General features: G+C 42.0%; 2 protein-coding genes across 5 annotated transcripts; one reads left to right on the top strand and one right to left on the bottom strand.

The window, feature by feature from the left end:
- Nucleotides 1-2,921: 2,921 nt before the first annotated feature.
- On the bottom strand, nucleotides 2,922-13,199 carry LOC148814892 (guanylate-binding protein 1-like). 3 transcript variants are annotated; one of them, XM_088905589.1, is made up of 10 exons: nucleotides 13,139-13,199; nucleotides 9,473-9,694; nucleotides 8,075-8,202; nucleotides 6,704-6,813; nucleotides 5,962-6,179; nucleotides 5,541-5,783; nucleotides 4,876-5,153; nucleotides 4,438-4,650; nucleotides 3,806-3,908; nucleotides 2,922-3,478 (listed from the first exon to the last, which is right to left on the bottom strand). In XM_088905589.1, the coding sequence occupies exons 2-10, from the start codon at nucleotides 9,666-9,668 to the stop codon at nucleotides 3,093-3,095; spliced, it is 1,875 nt and encodes a 624-aa protein (XP_088761715.1). In that variant the 5' UTR covers nucleotides 9,669-9,694; nucleotides 13,139-13,199; the 3' UTR covers nucleotides 2,922-3,092. The 3 variants fall into 3 exon arrangements, with proteins under 3 accessions (XP_088761715.1, XP_088761712.1, XP_088761716.1); XM_088905586.1 differs by lacking the exon at nucleotides 13,139-13,199 and adding an exon at nucleotides 10,654-10,812; XM_088905590.1 differs by lacking the exon at nucleotides 13,139-13,199 and adding an exon at nucleotides 10,654-10,763 and having other exon boundaries at nucleotides 6,704-6,804.
- On the top strand, nucleotides 11,453-21,591 carry gbp2 (guanylate binding protein 2). Of its 2 annotated transcripts, XM_088905584.1 has the most exons (12): nucleotides 11,453-11,498; nucleotides 12,249-12,360; nucleotides 14,217-14,429; nucleotides 15,008-15,135; nucleotides 16,144-16,253; nucleotides 17,082-17,275; nucleotides 17,866-18,108; nucleotides 18,593-18,873; nucleotides 19,148-19,360; nucleotides 19,585-19,687; nucleotides 20,452-20,645; nucleotides 20,867-21,591. In XM_088905584.1, exons 3-12 carry the CDS (start codon nucleotides 14,234-14,236, stop codon nucleotides 21,086-21,088), a joined length of 1,884 nt encoding a protein of 627 aa, XP_088761710.1. In that variant the 5' UTR covers nucleotides 11,453-11,498; nucleotides 12,249-12,360; nucleotides 14,217-14,233; the 3' UTR covers nucleotides 21,089-21,591. The 2 variants fall into 2 exon arrangements, with proteins under 2 accessions (XP_088761710.1, XP_088761711.1); XM_088905585.1 differs by lacking the exons at nucleotides 11,453-11,498; nucleotides 12,249-12,360 and adding an exon at nucleotides 12,774-12,811.
- The last annotated feature ends 56 nt before the right edge of the window (nucleotides 21,592-21,647 follow it).

The following is a 21,647-nucleotide window of genomic DNA, read 5'->3' as shown; positions in this document are numbered from 1 at the left end:
AGTCTAAAGACATGCTAACGGGTTTGAGTGTGTGTGTCTGTGTGTCCTGCGATTGACTGGCGTCCTGTCCAGACTCCACCCTGCTTTGTGCCTGTTGCTTGTCAGGGCTGGCTTCAGCTCCCCTGCAACCCTGTCCTGGAAAAAGCAGTTAGAAATAGGTGGGTTTTTAACTAACTATTCAAGAATGAGCATGCTCTTTACATACTGGCTGAAAACCAGAAATATTGGAGAATTATTCAGGGCCTGGATTGGATTTTCTTCTTTGTAGTAGTAGTAGTGTTTTTTTACTAAAAATGTCTTTAATTGCAGTGGTTTCACCATCTAGTGGTCAGGAGTGCACAGTGCAATAGAACAGCAGGCAAGCGATGTCACAGAAAGAGGATTGTTGTGCTCGGCTGAGACCAGGATGGTCCGAATGACAAGGCTCCAGTTCACTTTAACAGTCGTTGGCTCTCTGAGAGGATCAGAGCCCCCAGCTAAACCAACAAGTCCCCAGCCCTGCAGCTCCTGGTGAGAGCCCAGGGTCCCCAAGACCTGCTGGTGTTCATTCCATCCCAACTCTGTCAGTTACCAAACTCTCAATGGACTTAACTATAGGGTTAATTTGAACTCCTTGTTTTCAGTTCCTAAACACCTTGGAGGATGCCTTTTAACTAGTGATGTATAAGTAACTTGAAATGTCCAACTTTTGAGTAGAACAACAAAGAAAAAAAACATGCAAAGGTTCCAATCAAACAACTAGATAGTACAAATAAGTCAAGAGCTTGGCTGGAACATAAACTAACAGTGGAGTGTGGGATTGGGTACCCCTGTCCATTGAACACTAAGTCCTAAATCACAGAGACCAGCCCATAGATTCCTGAATTTTGCTCCAACTAGTTCCTTAAATATTTAACTGTTAATCAGCAAATCAATACAGTAATTAAGGAGCTGGAGGTACAAAATTGCTGGAATGGGTGCTTTGGAAGGCCTAGGGGTTGAGTAGTCTTGGTTTTATTAAAACTCTGTAACTATACTGTAAGTATTCAGTATTCCTGTGTAATTAAAACTCCTGGTTTTAACTATATAGGGCTACACTGTTCAGAGCTTGTGTCAGTGACATTGAAATTTACAATTGGTTTACATGTATCAGGGTGCAGTCCTTCTAAAGCCCACATGATGTGTTAACTCTGATTGCTGCTGTATCTCCTGTCAGGTGCATGAAGAACAAGTGGGCATATCGGAAGAGAGAACCTCATTCTCCTGTGTGGTACAGAACTAATCACTGGGAAGCATGTGGCAGTAGGAAGTGATGGCAGTTCCTGATGGGGAGGTAGTTAACAGAAAACAACTGGCATTTACAAACAAAATAAAAAAGAAATAGGCAAAGATCCCTTTTGAAGACTTGATTTTGAATGAATCTTCAGTGGGTGGAATAAAATGTTTTTCTGGGTGAATTGATCCTCATTGATATGGAGTTCATCTAGTCCCCACATTAGAAACAATGCTGTTCACCTCAATGATAACCAGTAACTTTGTGGAAAGATCTTTAGGAATGTGGGCATTTTCCAAGAGAAAATATTTCTCCCAGCCTGTGTCATCTGTTGATGCCATAGCATTTCTTTAGCTCCAGGAAGATAAGAGTTGCAAAGTGAAAATGGATCCTTGATGTTCCCTTTGTCCTGGAAATCATGGAGAGCTGAGTAGTGGTCTGGAGTTGTTAGATGGCACAAAGCTGCTTAATACAGCAAAACACACACATACGCTTATAGTCACTTTACAAGGTAGGAAGATTTGTCCTTGTTCCTGGCCTTGTTAAAAGAACAGAAACTTATATATTTATTGTGACACAGAATGAGCACCATGCCTGTGATTCTTCCTACTAGAAATTTATATTATCTTGTATAACTTGCTCAGAACAATTCATTGCTGCTCATTTTTCCCTGTTGAATCATGCAAAACTATATAGCACCTTGATAAGTGATGATTAAATTGAATGGTTGAAATAAAAAGAAATGCAAGAGCACTTAACATTGATTGATGATCAACGGCTTGCAAAAACGTTCTCATTTCTTTCTTTTCTACACTGAGAGCAAATTGGCATTTACAATGACATCCAGGATTGATACAGTGGATTTTATTGGCTCTATACAGCGGGACATTTCCTGGTGCAATCAGAGTGAGGTTCCCTGCTCTAGAGTAACCAAAAACCAGCTCTTACTCTGTCCAAAAGTTTCAACAAGTAATGTTAGCATAAATAGAAGGATTCCCAAGTGGCTCAAGCAGCACAGGTGTCCCCTCTGAGTGCAGGTGGAAACCTACAGTCTGGATATCAGTGTTTCAAGCCTGGTCTGTAACTGGGATTTCCAAAGTGCTGGGACACAACGGACTGTAAACAGTCCACTTCATTTAGACAGTCTTGTGGCTCTCAGCCTCCTGCACACAGAGAATATCCATCAGGCAAGACAGGTCCCCCTGATCTCACAGTCGGGGTCTCTTCCAGCCTAGTTTTGGGGTGCACCAGTCAAGCAGATGTTACAGGTCACCACTGAGTCACCAGTTTCTAAAGACTTGTCAGTGCCACCAGTTAAGCAGGCAGATTGTTAAACTAAGAAATTTAGAGATCATTTGAGACTGAAATCTACCCTTTGGTCCTCAAAAAAAAGGGGTTCTATTAACCAAATAAATCATGTGCTTAATTTATCAATAATACAAAGGGCAGACAATCTTTACAGACAGGTGACACGTCAGGCTAATTGGTCTATATAATTATTATTATTATTATTATTAAGAAGAATATAAACTCTTCTGATTCTCAAGGACATTCTGATAATTAATGAAGATGATGATGACCACCAGTGTCAAACTCATGAGCCTGGTATCCAATGAAGATGCTGCTGAGCACTCTGGGAGCACAGGGTGTTAAGAATAGACAGATTTCAAGTAGAAAGCAAATCTGTTTTACTGATCAAGTGTTCAGACATATGGACAGAAGACATGATGCAGGACAGTACAGCATATAGTTACAATTACTATAGAAGACAATTAGGATTAGGTGAGCAAACAGGGTTAAAAACTCGCTCTCTCATAAGCATGTTCTCTCCTGGGGACCTTCATTTCGGCAGTTTCTTAATGGACTTGTAATTGAGGAAGGCAGATGCAACTCTTAGGCCCTCATTCACCACAGGCAAGATGTAGTCGGTCCAGACGTTGCCCTTCGATAACTCCGCCTTGAGGTTCTGGATCTCCTTCTCCATCAGATCTGCCTTGTCCTGGAAGCACTTCTGCAGCAGCTCCTCGTGCTCCTTCAGCTTGCTCTGAAGGGCTCTCTGGGCCTCCTGGTGGCTGCTGTCCAGCTCCTGCTGCGCCTTCTCCTCTGCGACCCTCAGCTTCTGCTGGTGGCTCTCCCTCTCGTCCTCTAGGAGTCTCTCTGCCACCAGGCACTTCTCCTCCTCCGCCTTCCTCTGCTGCTCCAGGAGGGCAGCCCGCTGCTTTTCCGCTGCGCGCACGGGAAAGGGGCAGAGGGGAGATCGTGACTCAACATTGTCAGGAGCACACTTTTCTTTTCTGGGTAATTCTTTTCTAGAAACAACAAGGACGTTCTCACACAGAAGATCTCCTTCACTGAAAAGCAGCTTTGACACAAAAGACACAGGAATTCCTGTGGCCCACCTTGGAAATGGCCCAATTGCACTACAGAGTTGTACAGTCTGGCTTCCCCGAAGTTCCCACTTTAATTCCACTGATCAAGCAAGTTGTCCACCTCATCCGCTGTGCAGTGGGGCTGCTGGTGCCAAAAAGCTGGCATGAGGTTATCAATACTCACCGGCAATTTGTTTCTCATTTTCAGCCAGCTTCTGATCAGCCTGAAGGATGGATCTGGATTCGACTTCTTTCATCTTCAGAAACTGGTCCAGAATCTCTTCAGCCTACGGACCAGACAACCCACTGAATATACTTGAAATGACAGGAGCCAATGTTTTTAGCAACACCAAATCCATGGAATTATCCATCCCTGTTCTGCCGCATCTCAGCCGGGATAGGACAGGGCAGGGATGTGTGATGAGAGTGAGGGTTCTGTCTTGCCTTTCTGTCAATCATCATGCATTTGCTGTGTATTTCCAGGCAAAAGCACACTACACCTCCCATTTCCTACTCTGACTGCCTCTTTCCTACTCTTGAAATACATACTGTATGTTACTAAATATTGAATTTCTTGGCAAATGCCCATAAGACAACAACATAATCATACTCCCAGATGCACTCTTGAGAAAATCTGAATACTGTGTTTTTCAAGCACATATTAAATACCTAAACTAATAGACTAATCAAAATGGACTAGAACTTTTCCATTGCGGTTAACTATAAAACATTTTACCACACACTGCTGCAGTTGAGGTCTGGCTGCAATGCCTTGTTAATGAAAGAATGTGGCTCTACAGTAGCTGCAATTCCTACCTTAACCCCTTTGTTGGGTTCAGCACGGAACTGTGCCACCAATTCATCTCGATCCTTACAGTAGAGCTCGTAGCCACCAGGCTTAGCATAGATGCCCTCCACCAGCTTCTTGGCGATGGGGGCGGAAAGCTGGCCCAGGAGCTCCTGGCAGGCTTGCTCAGAGACTTGTTCGTTGTGATCCAGAAGAATGGCATAGTGTTGTCCAATCTTGCTCTGTGAATGAGAGAGCATGAAATTCACAGGACAGAGATGGGCGATGGGGTAGATATTGTCTGAGTTATAGTTATGTTTTGGTTATATTCTGGACTTATATTTCATGTATAAATGCTTCCTGAGAAGGCATTTTTGTTTTTTTAAGTATGTCTTGATTGGTTTCATAGTCAAATTGTGTAAACAATTTCCTAAGGACAGAAAACCCCTGAATTTGTAAGAACTTACTCCCAGGTCGCTCATGTGCTGACCACTGTCATCTTTGAAAGACTTGCTGGTGAACCTCTCCAGAGCCAGTTTTTCCCAGTGCCTGTGCTGCTGGGATAGCCCCTCCAGGCTGGCTGGGAAGGTCACCGCCTTGTCCATCCCCTCCTTGTACACCTTCAGCCCCTCCTGCACAGCTGCCTGGTTCTCAATCTGTGCCATTGTCAGCACTGCGTTCTCCAAGCAGGGCACATCACCGCTTGAAATGGTGCCCACGTAGGTACTGGCCAAGATACCAAGCACTGAGACAAGAAAACCAGAAAACAAGTGTGGTGGAGAGAGGTGTTGCCCACAGAAAAGCCCTAAGACCTGATGCAGTTTATATTCAGAGTTTGTAAAAGATACACATTCTTCTAACCAAACTGCTCTGAAGTGCTGATTTTCAACACAGCCTGCATGTTATCCAGACCATCCCAGTTTATTAAGTGCTGTATATCACTGAAGGGAAGTGGACATTTGCACAGAATGGAGTCCGTAAGCAACCTATTTCAAATCCAAACCCACTGGTCATATTAAGGGTCACTGGAGAGACTCCTGCCGACAATGATAAAAGTATCTCGGAAAAGTGGGGGTAGGATATGGAATACAAGGGTACTGTAAGCCAGACAAACAGGGAATGTCTCACTCACTCCTGCCACTGACGGGATGTCCTCCCTTGATGGTTTTGACGGGACTCTGGTTGAAGACGTGCTGGCAGAAGCGCTGGGTGGCCTCCAGGAAGGAGGCACTCAGGTCCCTCTCGTCCAGAGTCTCAAGGCGGGTCATGGCATCGGGGGCAGCGGGGGTGCCGAAGACGAAGCAGCGGCGCAAGGGGAAGAAGTTCCGGATACACTGCCGGGGCAGGTTGTAGTCGGACACTTTCCTGTTGGTTCCTGAAGAAGATAGCGCAATCCTTCAATATTAACTTAGAAGAAGCATGCAATCAGGATTAATACACAAGAACATCCTTTTCATTGTATAGTTTGGTCATGGAGTATTTTGAATGGAGCAGAAAACACTGACACATCCTTTATTTAGTAAAACGGGTGTAAGGCAGCAGAAATCTTTTACCCTTCTTGAGAGACAGAGCGTGTTCCAGATACTCGTCCTCAGTCACTGGCCTCCCCTCGATCTTCAGCTCCAGGGTGAAGTCGCGCACAGCCCACACAAAATTGGGGAAGTAGCGCACAAACTGAGAGTCTTCTTCATCAACGTCATCATCACTTGTACCTGGACTGGATTTGCCAGGGGCCTTCACCTTGATCAGATCAGTCAACTCTGTCACGTATCTGCTCAAGAGCTCAGGAATAATGCACATAGTTGCAATTTCCCCTCTTACAGCTTTGAAACCTGCAGAACTGCAGTCTGTTAAGAAGCAGTAGCTAGTTCCGTTGTGTTATGATTTCATTTATTACTATTGAAGTAGGACTTATATGTGTACTGCAGATATCCAGCATTACAACATTTATAATGAACCATATTGTAGAAGTCATCATAGTGATTGCAGAGATCTGTTAACTTAGGCTGTCTCAAAATATCTGTTAGATATTTGTTAGAGCAAACAAAAGTAACTTCTACCAACAGCTGCAACAACACATGTAACAATACAAGTGTTAAAAGAGGAAACAGTGTATTTGCAAATACACCAATTCCACATATTTCTGTATCTTTAATTGTCTATGGTGACTCCTTACCATAGAACACTAGAAATGAACTAGTTTTTGCAATCTTGCCTCCTTCAAGCTGATGCTGAGCTACTGTACTCTAAGTCACAAAGCTAAATGGACAAAACCCGCCTGAAACACAAGGATACTGCAGGTTCTCCAGGGCGTTGTTGTCGATGGTTCCGCGGCTGTTGTAAATCAGCGTGCTGCTCAGAAGAATGGCCAGAGCAAAGATCCAGCAGTCGTTCTTCTGATCTCCCTGGAAAACACGTTTCCAGTCTCTTGATAATGCACTTTTCATTTCTTCTCTACTGCAGCAGGTTTTAAACACACCTTTTCTGTCATAACAACTGACAGCTCTTCACACTAAGACAGCCTGCAGGCTTTACAGGAAAACTACTGTAATTGTGATCGGAGCTCTGGTTCACATAAAGGGTTTGAATACCTAGTGGGCTACTGCTCTTGTACCCTTAAACATGGCACCTCACTCAGAGTGTTTTGGAAACTGGAGTTATTGTGGTGGGGAACACCAGACTAAATTAATTTATTGCAGTCAGTGTCAAAGCCTTTTTTCAGTCATGATAATACTGTATATATTACAAATATAGATTTGTTTTTGCTGGGATGCTTTGTTAGCAGTAATAACATTATTCCTTATTATTATAGAAACAGTAGTTAAGAACTAAAATATAAATTTAATTTTGTAACAAACAATTGAGAAACGGGTAATTAACTCAGCCTTAACACCACAGTTCTCTTACCAGCTGGGAAGACAACAGGGCTGTGTCACGCTCATTACACCTAGAGGGCGCTCTAAGTTCCTTCTGTTCCTAGTTCCCTGTGATTATTCATGTTTTTCTGGTGTGTCTTGTTGTGTAGCCTATTTATTTCCTGCTTCTGCTCTGCTACTCGCTCAGCATTGTTGTTCAGTTGCCCTGAGACCCTGCCTAGCACCAGGTCACTCCTGTCCTTGGCCTGAGGGCATAGGTTTCTATACAGCTTCCCCTGAACAGCTGAGCCCGGGCTAACCCCCGTCTTGCCGCTACGCATAGGGTCTTTATCGTTCTCCTGCCATTCCACGGTTCGTCCTGTTGGACTTACGTGACAGGCTGGGGACACAAATATGCACAGTTGATTCACCTGTTACTTGTCTCTCTGTGAGTGTCAGTATGTTTATAGGACAACTGGCATCCACTGGAGGAGAGATGCAGCTCTCACTGACAGCACTGCAGGATCACAGCAAAGTCAAACAGGAACAGGAACTTGTGTTTTTTCTTTCTTTGTTCTGACTCAAACCTACCTACATTCTGCAAGCTTTGAGCTGCATCTTTGGTATTACCAATGAATTGTCAGTCTTCATCTGTGGTATGAATTAGGAAGCTAAACAGTAACTGATGAGCCAGAAATAGAGACAAAATGCACAGCATGAGATTAACTGTAAGAAGTATTAAAAATTAGAATCAGGGACATTGCAAAGGGAAATTATCTTTAATCAGATTTAAAACCCTCTTGTTACTCACCTTCTCCACATCCCCCAACCCCTCGGTGTCCAGCAGCACCAGGGTGTGGTCAGGCTTAGTGGGGTGAGGGATGCACCACATCCAGATGCCCTTGGTGTGGGACTGTATGGTGGACCCCAGGGCGAATCCTGAGGACAACAAAGGAGAAGCATGACAGAAATGTGACTCTCTGCCTTGGAAAGAGTGGTGAGCGGTAGACACAGCTTGTTAAGGATTTGGCCAGTGAAACCGAAAACAAGTAATGAACCCACTTGAAGGAGCCGATAGAGCCAAGTCATGATCCAAATACCGTAGACGAAGGAGAGAGCCGAGAGTCCAGGGAAGCCAGTGATCCAAACAGGGAGAGAGTAACCGAAGCCAAGCCGTAACCCAAAAAACCGTAGTAAAAGGGAAGAAACCAAAGTCGAAACCAACACAGTACGAAGAGGTAGAAGGCTTAGCACAACAAAGAAGCTCGAACGGAAAACCAATACTGAGCGAGGAGGTAGGGAAAGACTAGTGCTTAAATACAAGATGAGACGGAGGTGTGGTGGTGAAAGCGTACACTGACAGGTAGACTAATGAACTAAGACTACGCCTTCTTCTGCCTCTTCCATTGCCGGGAGGCAGGGATTGTAACACAGCTGGCAAAGGATATGCCTTCTGTCTGCTGTGTTCCAAAGGTCATTACTCTTGTATGAGTGAATGCCTTCTTTTTGAGCTGCTGCTGGCATGAAGCCCAGGGGCACAAACTCTGAAAAGCCCATGATTGGGCAGACAAACTGGACTGACTGGCCTATTTCTAACTGGAGCTTCCAATCACTTCTTCTAACATACTGTTCTTTCGGAAGACATAATGCCTTCTTCATCATTAACTACTGTAGCTTCTGGGAAAGTGCTCCTGGTGAGAGACTGAGAGACTGAGAGAGTGAGAGAGTGAGAGAGTGAGGGAGTGAGGGAGTGAGAGGGCGAGAGGGCGAGAGGGCGAGTGGGCGAGAGGACGAGAGAGTGAGAAAGTGGGAGTGTCTGAGTGTATGAGCCTGGTGATGGACTCAGGTCCTGTGCAGGGTGTACCCTGCCCTGTGCCTGTTGCTTGCTGGGACAGGCTTCCCTGCGGCACTGCCATCCAGTATTGGACAAAGCAGTTAGAAAATGGCTGGAAGGATGGATGCTGGTGACTGGATGGATGTTGAAGCTCTGGACTGCATGTGGATTTATGTATTTACATGACAAACTTTGCATTTTTTATTTTACTTTTGAAGATGTGAAGAGTTAAAAAAGCTATGCATCAGAATTTGGAAGGAAAAATTAAACTACAGATAGTGAGGAAATTCTGTCTGTAGCCTGAGATGCTGTATTGCACAGTTTCTCTCAGAAATGTGTGGGGAAAATGCCAAAGCTGTTATTCTGGATTCTCACCCTTTCTCTTCCCTGCCAGCTTGTTCATGAAATATGATTTCCCTGTGCGATACAATCCCACTATTGACACCACAACCACTGACTGCTGGATCTGTTTCAGGATCTCCAGGGCCTGGGAGTTGACACTTAGTTTTCCATCTTCTCCATTCTCGATCAGACATATCGGGGCTGCCATTGAGATGTTGTTGCTGGCCATAACCAAACACAGATATTTGCCTTTTCCTAGAACAATGAAGAAGAATGACATTACAGATACATTAGCTGCTTTGTCACAACACAGTGCATCAGTGCAGCGACATATAGAACACAACTCAGTGGAAAGGAACTGCAACAAACACCCAGGTGAAGCACACAGCACACTATTCTGAGAGATGTGAGTCCAACAACATGTGCTTCTTTGGAAAAACACAATACATTCATTTTTGAAAAGAAGAATTATTCAATATAGTCAAATCTTAAACACTGAACAAAGTATCTGTTTCTAGTTGACATGCACCAATTAAGCAAGTGCTTGTCTTTGGTGCCTCTTCATTTTTCTAAATTTTTGGGCATATACTTTTTTAACCTCTTGAATCATACTTTCTAGTCGTCCTTGAACTGAAATCTTTCGTTATACTTTTGTGTTTTACGCCATTTAACAGTGATATATAATGTTATACATACATAATAAGGAAAGCGGTGCATATTTATGTGACCTGTCAAAAAAGGAAAGTGGTGTATGTTTTGATGTCTGTGTACGTTTCCTGTCTTTGTGATACAACGCAACATACGTTGCAATTTTTTAAAAATAAAACTTGAGGTAGTTGCAACATAAAGTTAATTTGTATCGTTTTTTTAATGTGGGGAGCCCAATCGGTATCGAGAATGTAGCCTTCGAAGAGTCCGAAATGGCGCTCATTCAAAAAACGCTCTCAGTGTAACGGTCTTGGTTTCCGAGAAAAGTGAAGCAGCTCGTTTTCACGAATTTATTCGCGTTCGTTCTTGACGAGTAATAAAGCGATGTAGTGTAACGTTGCCACAGAAAAACGAACATGAAATCGTGCTTGATGTAAGGTATTCATATTACCTTTACACTTTCGTTTGTAGTACTTTAGAATTATTTTACAGTTTATAAACTCAGATTTAAGGAAACAAGCATCTGTAAGCGCACACTATCAATTCATATAAGCAAATTCAAGTACCTGATACAAAGGATGATGCCGGGATTCCGTCAGTAGGATCGCGAATACTCTCTGAGTTGCTTTATAACTTAAAAAGTCTTTCTTCAAGCGCGTCTTCGTTAGAAAAGAAACTGCAGTCTTCTATCGCAGCTGTAGAGGTTTCAAACCGAAAGCAAAAACATCGAGCACACCAGGGCGTGACAGTGTTCTCAATGTAAAACTACAAGGTGTGCTTAGGTGTCAATACTTAACCCATACCAGCATACTGTATTTTAAAAGCATAACTGGATATTTAAAGCAACGCAATTGGGTATTTAAAATAACTTACTGCTTATCCTAAAATAACAGGTGTACTGTACATGAGGGTGTACTGTATGTACTCAGTGTCCCCTCATCGCGCCTATGGCTCCTAAATTCTGAACGACACCCACCCGAGACAATGTGCTGAAACATTCTTTTCACGCATGACATCCCGACACGAGGTCAAGTCCATCTTTCATGCCCTCAGTGCAAGAGTCTGTAACAGCAGGGAGCTCTCAGAACTTGCCCCTCTGTGATTGCTTAAAGATCACCAGTGCCGAAGCGTCTAACTTCAAGAACAGTTCGTGATTTTCAGTAATTAGGCTGGATGGGGTATTTGCGCCAGGTTTCTTACGGCCTATTTTCTGTAAGAAATAATGTTAGTTTCATTACCAATTGCCAGAACAAGACATACATTATCCCCACGACCTCTTTTATTGGCTAATTTAATCCATGTCTGTGAAACAACAGTTTGAGGTAGTTGTTTCGCTTTAAAAGTGAAAGAACTTCTATGGATCTACAACAAAATACTAGAACAGTTGTGAGACCTTCTTTTTCTAGACCAGGTACAGTATATGATAAGAAAACACTACGTAAGAAAAGTGTGTTTTTATTTATTGTTCGTAAAGCAAAATAATTGCACGACTTGAAATAAAGTAAAGTTTTCCAAATTTTTAAGAGACATAAAAATTGTAAATATTGATATTTCACTAATGTATAGATGTAAGAGAGGATACAGAAAGACTACCTCTTTTATCCACCGCGTTGTAAAAAATACATTTTACATTTTTACAACCTTCTGAATGTGGTTTATACCCACGGAATGGTGTTTTTGATTACATAATGTTTAAAGGTTATTTACAAAAAAGATAAACACTAAAAATACATTTTAGCAAAACTATATTACTTCTGCAGTTGTTCTAAAATCCAGTACAATCATTTAATGCAACCTTTTGATGGGAGGTTTTGCTCTTAGAAATCAATAGTGATAAACAGGCTAGCTGTGACGGAAGATGAACAAACACTATAAAACTGTTACTCAAAGCGAAAAACCGGCGAGCGATTCTGATGATTTCCAAATATAGTCAAAAGTAAAGCTGTCTTGAAAGCAACACTTTGTGTTAGGAAAACGATGCATTTGAATAGCAAAAGTCCTTGTCAGGAAACTTATGAAGAGGTTATGAAGTCAGGCGAGTCGCGATTGTATAACGGGTCTCCTTCCCTCGACCACACTGAAAACAACTGGGCGAGGGTATCAGACCCGAACAGGGCACGTTTCTTGGAAGACAGCTGCGCTTTCATGCTTTCACTTTCAGTTGCTTTAGGTGCCTGGGGAGAGGGCAGAAGCTGCAGACAAGAAGAGAAGCTGCTCGCCGGCTCGTCTCGAGCCCTTTTCTGAGAACGTCCTGTGCATCGTTTCAAGTGAAGGTACTTCTTTTAAAATACCAATCTCCCTAACCTGGCACCTCTCGAGGGGACTTATGGCACTGTTCGTTTTTTTTTCTTACAAACTACAGCTATTGCTAATGTTACTATTCAGTAATGCACGAACAGAACACAAGTGTATTCTCAGATCGCTTTATTTTGAATTGGAGTGGTAACACTTAAAGGCGCTAAATAATTTTGTCCTCAGTATCTCTGCACAGCAACCCATCGATACGACTAGATGTCTGAAGTATGAGCTTTCTTTTTCACTTGAAACTAAGAAAAAGGCAATATTAGAATTTAGAAGATTTTCTAGCGGTGTTTTCTGCTTTCGCTTTCGAATTGTGCTACTGCCAAAACGACTTCCGATGCTGCAAAGACTGAGAAGTCGTCTGCGGTTCGGCTTCTCCACTGTCCTGAAACCAGAAAGTCCTGGGCATGGTATCAAATTAAGGTGCACCTCTTTAAAATACGCTTTCCACTACTATTCACTTGAACACAGCTTGCACATATTCTTATATCGCTGCCTTTTCGGTTTTAATTGCGGCATTTGCCGACGCTAAGGTATTTGATCTCCAGTCGCATTCTTGAGAGAATGCAGTACAATAAATTCTAAAGCTTTTCGCTCCGTATGATTGGCGATAAAAGAGTGGTTTAGAGGTACTGCGGATCAGATGCGATTTTTATTCGTACTATGCATTTTTGAAATAGAGGGTTTCAATATATTTCAGCTGAACCTTTTTAATAATCGAAAGTTAAAGAGGTGAAAATAACATATTACCTTGTGGTTTTTAACGGTCGAAGGAGCGTCATGTTAAATCAACATGTCTTCAGGATGTTGAACAGTGTCGTGTTCTTTCTTTTCCTGAGAGGCTAAAACTTAAATACAGGTTGCTTCGCCTTTCCGGATATGAACACACAGTATGAGGCTTTGCGGGTAGGACCGCATTTTAGTAGATGGTTGAAAACAGCCACGACCGAAATTAATTTCTCACTGAGGTAACGCGTTTTTGAAGAGAATGAGAACTTCCTGTCCTGAAACCATTCTCTGTTATTAAGTTTCTTTTCACGCTCATTTTGTAATGTTATGAGACACATTAAAACAAGTTTGAAACTGGCTGGGCTTTCGCTGTCATTTGGCTCGGTCGGTTACCTTTTGATAAAAAAGCAGAATGTTCCAGCGGTAAGCGGCCAGGAACCCTCAACCGAATTAAAGTTCCCCTTAAGAAACTGCTTTTCAGAGAAAGGTGACGTTAGATCGACTTCTTCATCTATGTGTTTCTAATAAATAAGGAGCAGAAAGCACCCCAGAATTCTGTCGCTTAATGTAAATAATAAAATGAATTATAACTTCTGGTAAACTAGAAAATGAGTAGTGCCGAGACAGATGCTGTTGTCATAACATGTTTTTATGAGTGTATTCTTAAAACAAAGCAAAACAAAACAGAAATCAACTCACAGAAATGGTAACATTTCCTTTCCCCCTAATCTCATAGACAAGCAAAATGTCAAGACATTTTGTACAGTAGTTGCAGACACTATTTTGAGCCCCAGGTAAATTGAAACACGTCTCTGGATGTAATATGACTTGAATGCTTGCTTATATTTGAATTTACTCAAATGCGTTGTTATTGTAGCGGAGCTGGTTGCAGCGCGGTGACGTCACTCCGCCGCCCGGGCTCCTGCACGGTCACATTATCACGTCACTCAGTTTGTTTTTGTTTCACACAGAATTTCAAAACTTATTTGCTTGGTTATAGGCCGTTTGTATGACAGCGCAAAAGAGTTATTAAAATAATGTTAATTTGTAAAACAGGAAAGTGCTAAAGCTCTTTTTTGTTTTTGCATGACTGAAACAGACTTTTCCCTGCTGCTCATGGCTAGCAACACACTGTCGATGTCTGCCCCCGTGTGCCTTGTTGAAAATGGAGAAGATGGAAAGCTTCATGTCAACAGACAGTCTCTGGAGCTTTTGGGGAAGATTGAACAGCAAGTAGTTGTGGTGTCAGTAGTGGGATTATACCGCACTGGCAAATCCTACCTCATGAACAAACTGGCAAGAACGAAAAAGGGTGAGGAGTAATGTCAAATAAACAGTTCATAGAAGAACAGAAGGTTTTCCTTTGCAGAAATGTATAAAAAAATTATTGTAAGAAACCAGGATATCAGCTTTAAAATTCAATTTAACAGTTCATTTTCCTTGACACATCTCACGTAGTCCAACTCCATGTCAAGTTATGCCAAATACAGTCAAGAAGTAAAACATCAGATATATTTGAATATTCTAAGTAAAACAGATGACATTCTTTTACATTTGCTTTGGTCGATGCACTTTCCCAAAGTCAGTCCTTGTATCTTGTATATACATTTCACTCAAAAGATAAAACAGAAGAAAGCACGGTCATTTTCCAAGGTAGTGTATAATGATATAGGCTTTTATCAAGGTTTTTCTGGGAACCTTGTAGTTTCAAGTTCTACGCCTACATTAAGTCATTGTACAGTTTAGCCTTCCATTTAACAATCAAGATATTATTTGTGAGATTTTAGACACCAGGCAAATGATTAAGGGGTACAGATAGATGACAGCTTTTAGGTGCAGTTAGATGGCTGCTGGACTAAACCTGACATGCTTCCCATTTCTGTTCTACAGGATTTTCCCTGGGGTCCACCATACAGTCCCACACCAAGGGCATCTGGATGTGGTGCGTCCCTCACCCCACTAAGCCTGACCACACCCTGGTGCTGCTGGACACCGAGGGGTTGGGGGATGTGGAGAAGGTGAGCAGTGAAGTTTTCACTAAGACTTTAGATGCAATACATTCTGTGTCCTGTTGTGGACTGTCCAGCTTGGCAGCACAATCATGGAAATGGGTGAATCCTTTAAAAACCTGTTACTCCTCCAGGCAAAACAGAGGACACAAATTCATGCTGAAAAGCCATTTTTTTATAATTCTAAGGCCTCATATTGATTCAATTATTCATAGCTCTTGTAGTGCACAAAATATGGAATTCACTAGTTTGTGGAAATCCTATATCAGAATTAGAAGAAGTTTTGCTAAAGAAATTGCACATAGACATTTAGGAAAGCTTCACATTTTCTTGAGATTTAAACAATCTTGCCTTCCTCACATACTTCCTATTGTGCAGCCCTGATAAATCTGTGTATTACCCATTTTTCTTTGATCAGTGAAATTAACCCATGTCAAATGGGAGCAAAGGATCAAACATGCAAGGTAATACGCCATTGTATACATTTTGCTACATTTACCAGTGGTCTGGTAATATCAATTGTCTCTTTGTTTCCCTTTGTTTTGCGTTCATTGTAACTAGATGGAGTATGTAAGGGTCAATTCGACTGGTTTAGGAAAGAGTTCTATCCTGGCACTAGGGTAATTCCAAAGTGGGATGGAAAAAAATCTGAAGAATTATCGAAAATTTTTCTTTCTAGAGTTTATATGTTTTCCCTGTGTTCACATGGGTTTCCTCCCACTCTCCAAAGACATTCTGGTACAGTATGTAAATCTACTTCTGGGAAAATTGCCCCCGGTGTGAGTGTTTGTGTCTGTGTGCCCTGCAATGGACTGGTGTCCTGTCTAGGGCATACCCTGCCTTGCTCCCATTGCTTGCTGGGCTAGGCTCTGGTTCCCCTGTGACCTGAAATTGGATGAAGAGGTTAGAAAATGGATTGATGGATAGATAGATGAGTTTCTGTGGCTGTATGGGATGGGACTGCTCCTCTCCTCCTCAAATTTGACCATAGTGAATCCTCTGTTTCCCTGTGTTTAGGGAGATGAGAAGAACGACAACTGGATCTTTTCTCTTGCTGTCCTTCTAAGCAGCACACTGGTCTACAACAGTACAGGGACCATCAACAACAACGCCTTGCAGCAGCTGCAGTATCCTTGATGATGTGGCATCATTTTTAAGAATCTGTGTACTGTCAGAGCCTAACCTAAGCACTAACGTCCTGTCAAGAATACAGCTAGGTCAAAACTAACTTCTTACTTTGCAAAAGTGAGCTTAGAAAAAGAGTGATGGACAAACGTCTAACACTTTCATTGGGGGAATCTTGTATACAGTTGTTTAGACTTTGCTAGGTGCTGTAGAAATGCAGATGTCAAGCAAACTGAGAAGAGCAGGGTAAAGCTAGGATTCTTCGTATCACTCTGGGAGCAACAGTTCATGTTCCCTCAGGTGCCAATATAAACATGCTCATCAGGGTCCGGGATGACCAGAGGAACATCTGCACTAGGTATTGAGTCAGTCTGTTCAGAAACGACAGAATACAACAGTAACTCAAGTAGGGAGCTGTGTCAGCATGCGAAGGCTTCAAAGGAACAAAAAGGCAAAACGAAGGAAAGAATAAACATTTACTTGTTCCTCTACAACAGTAATGTCTTTAGAGTGTTTATGACAGATATGTGTCAAACTACTAAATCTAAATAAATATTTTGAAAATGGTGAAATATTGGAGAGGCAATATTTATGTTGAAGGTGAAATTCTCTTTGTATTAGGTATTGGTCTACATTGATGTGAAAATGCATTATCCATTATATTTTTCCAACTATCAGTATTTAAAAATGCTAATGTATTTTATGTTAAATTGTTATAATCATGAATAGATTATTTTGCATAAGAACTGTAAAAGGTACCTTTGTGGTCAGCAGAGGTCTCTACTGCTAAGGGAGGTCAAGGCTGTTGTCCTGAACAATGACTTCTACAGCTATGTCACTGAACTGACTGAACACATTAGAGTAAAGTCCCAGACAAGGAATGAGGAGGACAACTCGGCTGAGTTTGCTCGTTTCTTCCCTTCTTTTGTGTGGACTGTGCGAGATTTCACCCTGGAGCTGGCGATTGATGGGAAAGTGGTTACAGCTGATCAGTATCTGGACAATGCTCTAAAGCTGAGGCCAGGTAAAGATTTTCTTTATCTCCACTCCAGGAGTATCGTCATGCTTGATCAATTAAAGTAACATTGCTGCAGGTTTTACAGCACAAAAGTACAACATTCTATGGCTTTACAGAGCTATATTTGAAAGATTCCTATATTAAGGTTACACAAGATTTTTGCAAATAGGTGCAAAGGTATTTCTAGGATTGAACAGGAAATTTCTTGAAATAAGATTATGTTCTTGATATGGGTTGTCCAATCCTGGAGGGCAGGTCAGTGTGTCTGCAGGTGTTCCTGGTCTCTTTAAAGCAGCAGCACCTGAAGAGCTGAGAGAAGCTGTAAAATCGATGCAGTTAAGTAACTCGGTAGGAGCTGGGTTGAAATTTTAACTTAAAGACATTTCAGTCCTGGACACCCCAGTTCTAGAACTAGCAAACAGAAAATGAGAAAAATTGATTTAATTATTCAAGGATTCTTCCCTTTGTTTTTGATCTTTAAAGCAGGCGTACGCGGCGCTCTATGAGCTACAGTAAACATGCCAGACTCATTGCAAAAAGACATGACAGTAAAACCTGATCCTCCAAAAAAACCTTTGCCTTCCTCTTTCTCCAAGGCACTGACAAAAAATCTCAAGGGTACAATTTGCCCCGTGAGTGCATCCGAAATTACTTCCCATCCCGCAAGTGCTTTGTGTTCACACGCCCCACCACCCCTGAGAAAATGAGACTGATGGAGGAGCTGAGCGACACTGACCTAGACCCCTGCTTTGTGCAGCAGGCCAAGGACTTCTGCCATTATGTCTTCACCAGTGCCCAAACCAAAACCATGAAAGGGGGCTACACAGTCACTGGCAGATGTAAGTATGTGGGTTTAGCAGTGGCTCCTAGACTGATTGTGAAATATTTAGAACATAAGAAAGGTTGCAGACAAGAGGACCTCTAGCCTGTTCAGAAATGAGCAGATAATTGATCCCAGGATCTCATCCAGCCATTTCTTGAAAGAAGACAGGGTACTTCAACAACATACCAGCATCCTTTGGATAAAGAAATGCCTCCTGTTCTCAGTTTTAAATACTCTTCCATAAAGTTTCCATGTAGAGTAGGTCTAAATGACTCTGAAAAGCTGTGCAAAAGAACTGTATTTAAATTCCTAGATGACAATGTGTGCAATATAGACCATTAATTCCATATGGATAACTAGTCTTGGCAAGAGTCAGACTGATGTCAATTTCTCAGCACAGGCAGAAGAGGAGACTAATACACTCTACACATCTTTTCATGGGTACAATGCATGTGTTAGCGACACTGATTGTTTGACTAATAAATTGGGGTGTCTCGCAGTGCTGGGGAGCCTGGCGGAGACCTATGTGGAGGCCATCCGCAGTGGCCAGATTCCCTGCCTCGACAACGCGATCTTGGCTTTGGCAGAGATCCAGAACACCACCGCTCTGAAACAAGCTGTCTCCTACTACGTGAACGAGATGAACAAGTGGGTCGCATACCCCACTGAGACTCAGGAGGAGCTGTCTGAGGTGCATGGTCAGTTTGAGAAGGAAGCCGTGAAGATGTTCATCAACCACTCCTTCAAAGATGAAGACCAGAAGTATCAGATTGAACTCATGGTAAGAGCAATGGCCTCTGCCCTCAGGCTAAGCAGGAAGTCCTTACCTCTTCATAAACACAAAACAGATGTTTTTGTATATTCCAGGTAAGCACCTTCAAACAGAAGGCTTGAAGCGTGTTTAAGATTCAGGATTATGGAAGGTTGTACGTGTTCTTATCCTTCCTCCTGAATGCCAGTGTGGAACACAAGAAGACATCACAATTTCACAGTGAATATTCCTAAGGCTCAGATCTGTAGTGAAAACATTTTATTAATCTTTTTTGCCCTTGTAGAAATCCCTTCAGAATGAATACGTTACATTATGCGTGAAGAATGAAGAGGCATCGCGCAAGGCTTGCAGTGATATCATCGATGAAGTATTCCAAATAGTAGAGAAGAACTTGAGCGCCGGGTCCTACATGGTTGCTGGAGGCTATAACAAGTTCAAGACCGACATGGATGAATATATTAGTATATACATGGCAATGTCAGATAAAGGCGTAAAGGTACAAAAAGATGATTTTTTAAGTCAGATGTAATATTATTTATGGTACCTGAAAGTTTCAGGTTGTTGCACAAAGCTAAGGTATGCGTTACACAGATGTTGCTGTTTGAGATTTACATAACTCTGCTGCAATAGTTTTTGAGTTTGTTTCTTAGCCACTGTGTTAGACTCCAGTTCTGGGTGACTGCTGGTTGCTAGAGCACAGGCTCTGCTTTGTGTCTGCAGGCGGAAGAAGTCCTGAAGGAGTACCTGGCAGCTAAAGAGAGCATTGGAAGAGCCATACTGGCAGCAGACAAATCCCTCTCTGAGGCGGAAAGGAGGATTGAAGGTGAAATTTTAATAAAAAGGGAGAAAGATGGAGCATGGAGCATTTCCATAGTTCATTCAGAAGAAGCACTTGGATCATTTGTAGTAAGGATAAAGAGTGGAGATTGAGTGAGCTTTAAAACTGAGAAGAAAGGAGGAGGATCAAGAGAGATATTTTACTTATAATATTTCAGTTTTTCTAAAGGTTAATTAGCTACAAAGGGCCATAGTATCTGTAGCTATTCACTCCAGGTCAGGCTTCAGGGCCTCAGTTCAACATTGTAGATCAGTTATTTTAAACCAGATCTTAAAATGTTAGTGCTATGAAGAGGCTTATGCTGGATCATGGCCCTTCAGGACTGGAGGTTTGGACCCTTGGTTAATTATAACAGGAGGGAAGTACAAACGGCAAATTCTTGGCCAGAATCGCATGGCCTCAGAGGTGCTTATGGGCTCCTCTGCTTGTTGGGCAACTGTGTCCTCAGTGATGGTCTAGATGTTTGTGATCTTCTAAAGATGTCAAGAGCTTCTTTTTTTGATCTAATGCCTTAGCTCAGAAGGGTTTACAGCATGAAAGTACCAGATAGATCTGCAATCTGTGATGAGGAGGATTTCTGTTATATTGCAGGATAAAGGTAGCAGTGTTGGATTGTGCTGTTTAGCATTTTGCAGATATTCTACAAACAATTTGTTAACACCATTTGAAAAAAAAATCTTCAGAAAATTCTAATGGGAAGCAGTAACACATGGCTCCTCTACTGTTCTGATTCTTGTCTTGTTCTGTAGAGGAGTGGGCAAGGTCTGCAGCTGCAGAACGGGACAGGAGGGCAGAGGAGGAGAAAAAATGGGTCCTTCAGAGGCAGATACAGGACCAAGAGAGGACCTACAGAGAAAACATGGAGCAACTGCTTGCCAAGATGGAACGAGACAGGAAAAACCTTCTGAAGGAGCAAGACAATGTTCTGGAGGCTAAGCTGAAGGTAGAACCCAACTAGGATACATTTACTTCTAAAGTAATTACTGTACAACTCCTCAAAGAGGTCCACGGCACAAATATTTCCTGGAAATATGTAAAATCAGGTAGAGATGTAAGAAATAGTTTACACTTGTTTTCTCCACTACATGTTCACAAACTCCTCATGAACTTTCATGAACCTGCTCTGAATAAACTCATTACCCATTAAATGTTTGCCCATTACAGGAACAGAGGGACCTTTTGGAACAAGGCTTCAGAGACCGAGCAGATAGAATGGATGCTGACATCAAAGCTCTGAAGCGGGAGAAGGAGGAGACGGAATCTAAATCCCAGTCAATTGTTAGCACTGTTGTGGAAACTGTTGGTAATGTGGCTTCCTTGTTCTTACCAGGTATTGTTGGGAAAGCAGTGGGGATAGGTTCTCGACTCCTTTCACGTTTCTTTTAAATGGTAACAGAACTCTTATCCTTAATATTTGGATCTATATAGTTCCAACCACTGAGTCTTGGGCTTGTTAGTTGCTGCCTCTTTAATTCTATATACACAAATAGTATATATAAGTCAAAAGCATCAAGGGAAAATCAGTTTTATGCATTGCTAGTCTTGGTCACCCTAATCGCTGTAATCAAGCCAGCAAGATTATGTGAATGTCCACTTGTTGTAGCCTGTGTTATATTCCTAGAACTATTGTTTCATATTTACCTGCATTATGGCTTCATGGGCAACAATAGAAAACAGCACTGTAGCACTGAAGGGGCTTATGTATTTTTTTAATCTTATTTTATTCTTTATTATTTGGAAGTACAGAGATCCACTTCAAACATGTTAAGTGAAATCCCAAAACCTAATGAGTTAAGCAGTGTTATGGGCCTTGGACTTTGTAAACCCAAGATTGTCTTCTAGTGTGCAACTAAATGAGCCTTATGTTATTAAAAACCTACACAATTAAATATGTATCTTTTTATTTACTGTGCAACAATATCTATACTGGCTATCAGCAAGAAGT

Source organism: Atractosteus spatula, chromosome 25, assembly GCF_055471065.1.
Source record: "Atractosteus spatula isolate fAtrSpa1 chromosome 25, fAtrSpa1.hap1, whole genome shotgun sequence".
Lineage (NCBI taxonomy): Eukaryota > Metazoa > Chordata > Actinopteri > Semionotiformes > Lepisosteidae > Atractosteus > Atractosteus spatula.
Note: the sequence above shows the minus strand (reverse complement) of the source record. Positions and strands in the feature narration are given on the sequence as shown.

Coding starts and splice junctions, on each gene's coding strand:
- LOC148814892 (XM_088905589.1), bottom strand. CDS start 9,668: ATGGCCAGCAACAACATCTCAATGGCAGCCCCGATATGTCTGATCGAG. Junction 8,203..9,472: donor GCTGGCAGGGAAGAGAAAGG/GTGAGAATCCAG, acceptor TGTTGTCCTCAG/GATTCGCCCTGGGGTCCACC. Junction 6,180..6,703: donor AACGCCCTGGAGAACCTGCA/GTATCCTTGTGT, acceptor GCTCTTGAGCAG/ATACGTGACAGAGTTGACTG.
- gbp2 (XM_088905584.1), top strand. CDS start 14,234: ATGGCTAGCAACACACTGTCGATGTCTGCCCCCGTGTGCCTTGTTGAA. Junction 19,361..19,584: donor TGTCAGATAAAGGCGTAAAG/GTACAAAAAGAT, acceptor TTGTGTCTGCAG/GCGGAAGAAGTCCTGAAGGA. Junction 19,688..20,451: donor GGCGGAAAGGAGGATTGAAG/GTGAAATTTTAA, acceptor CTTGTTCTGTAG/AGGAGTGGGCAAGGTCTGCA.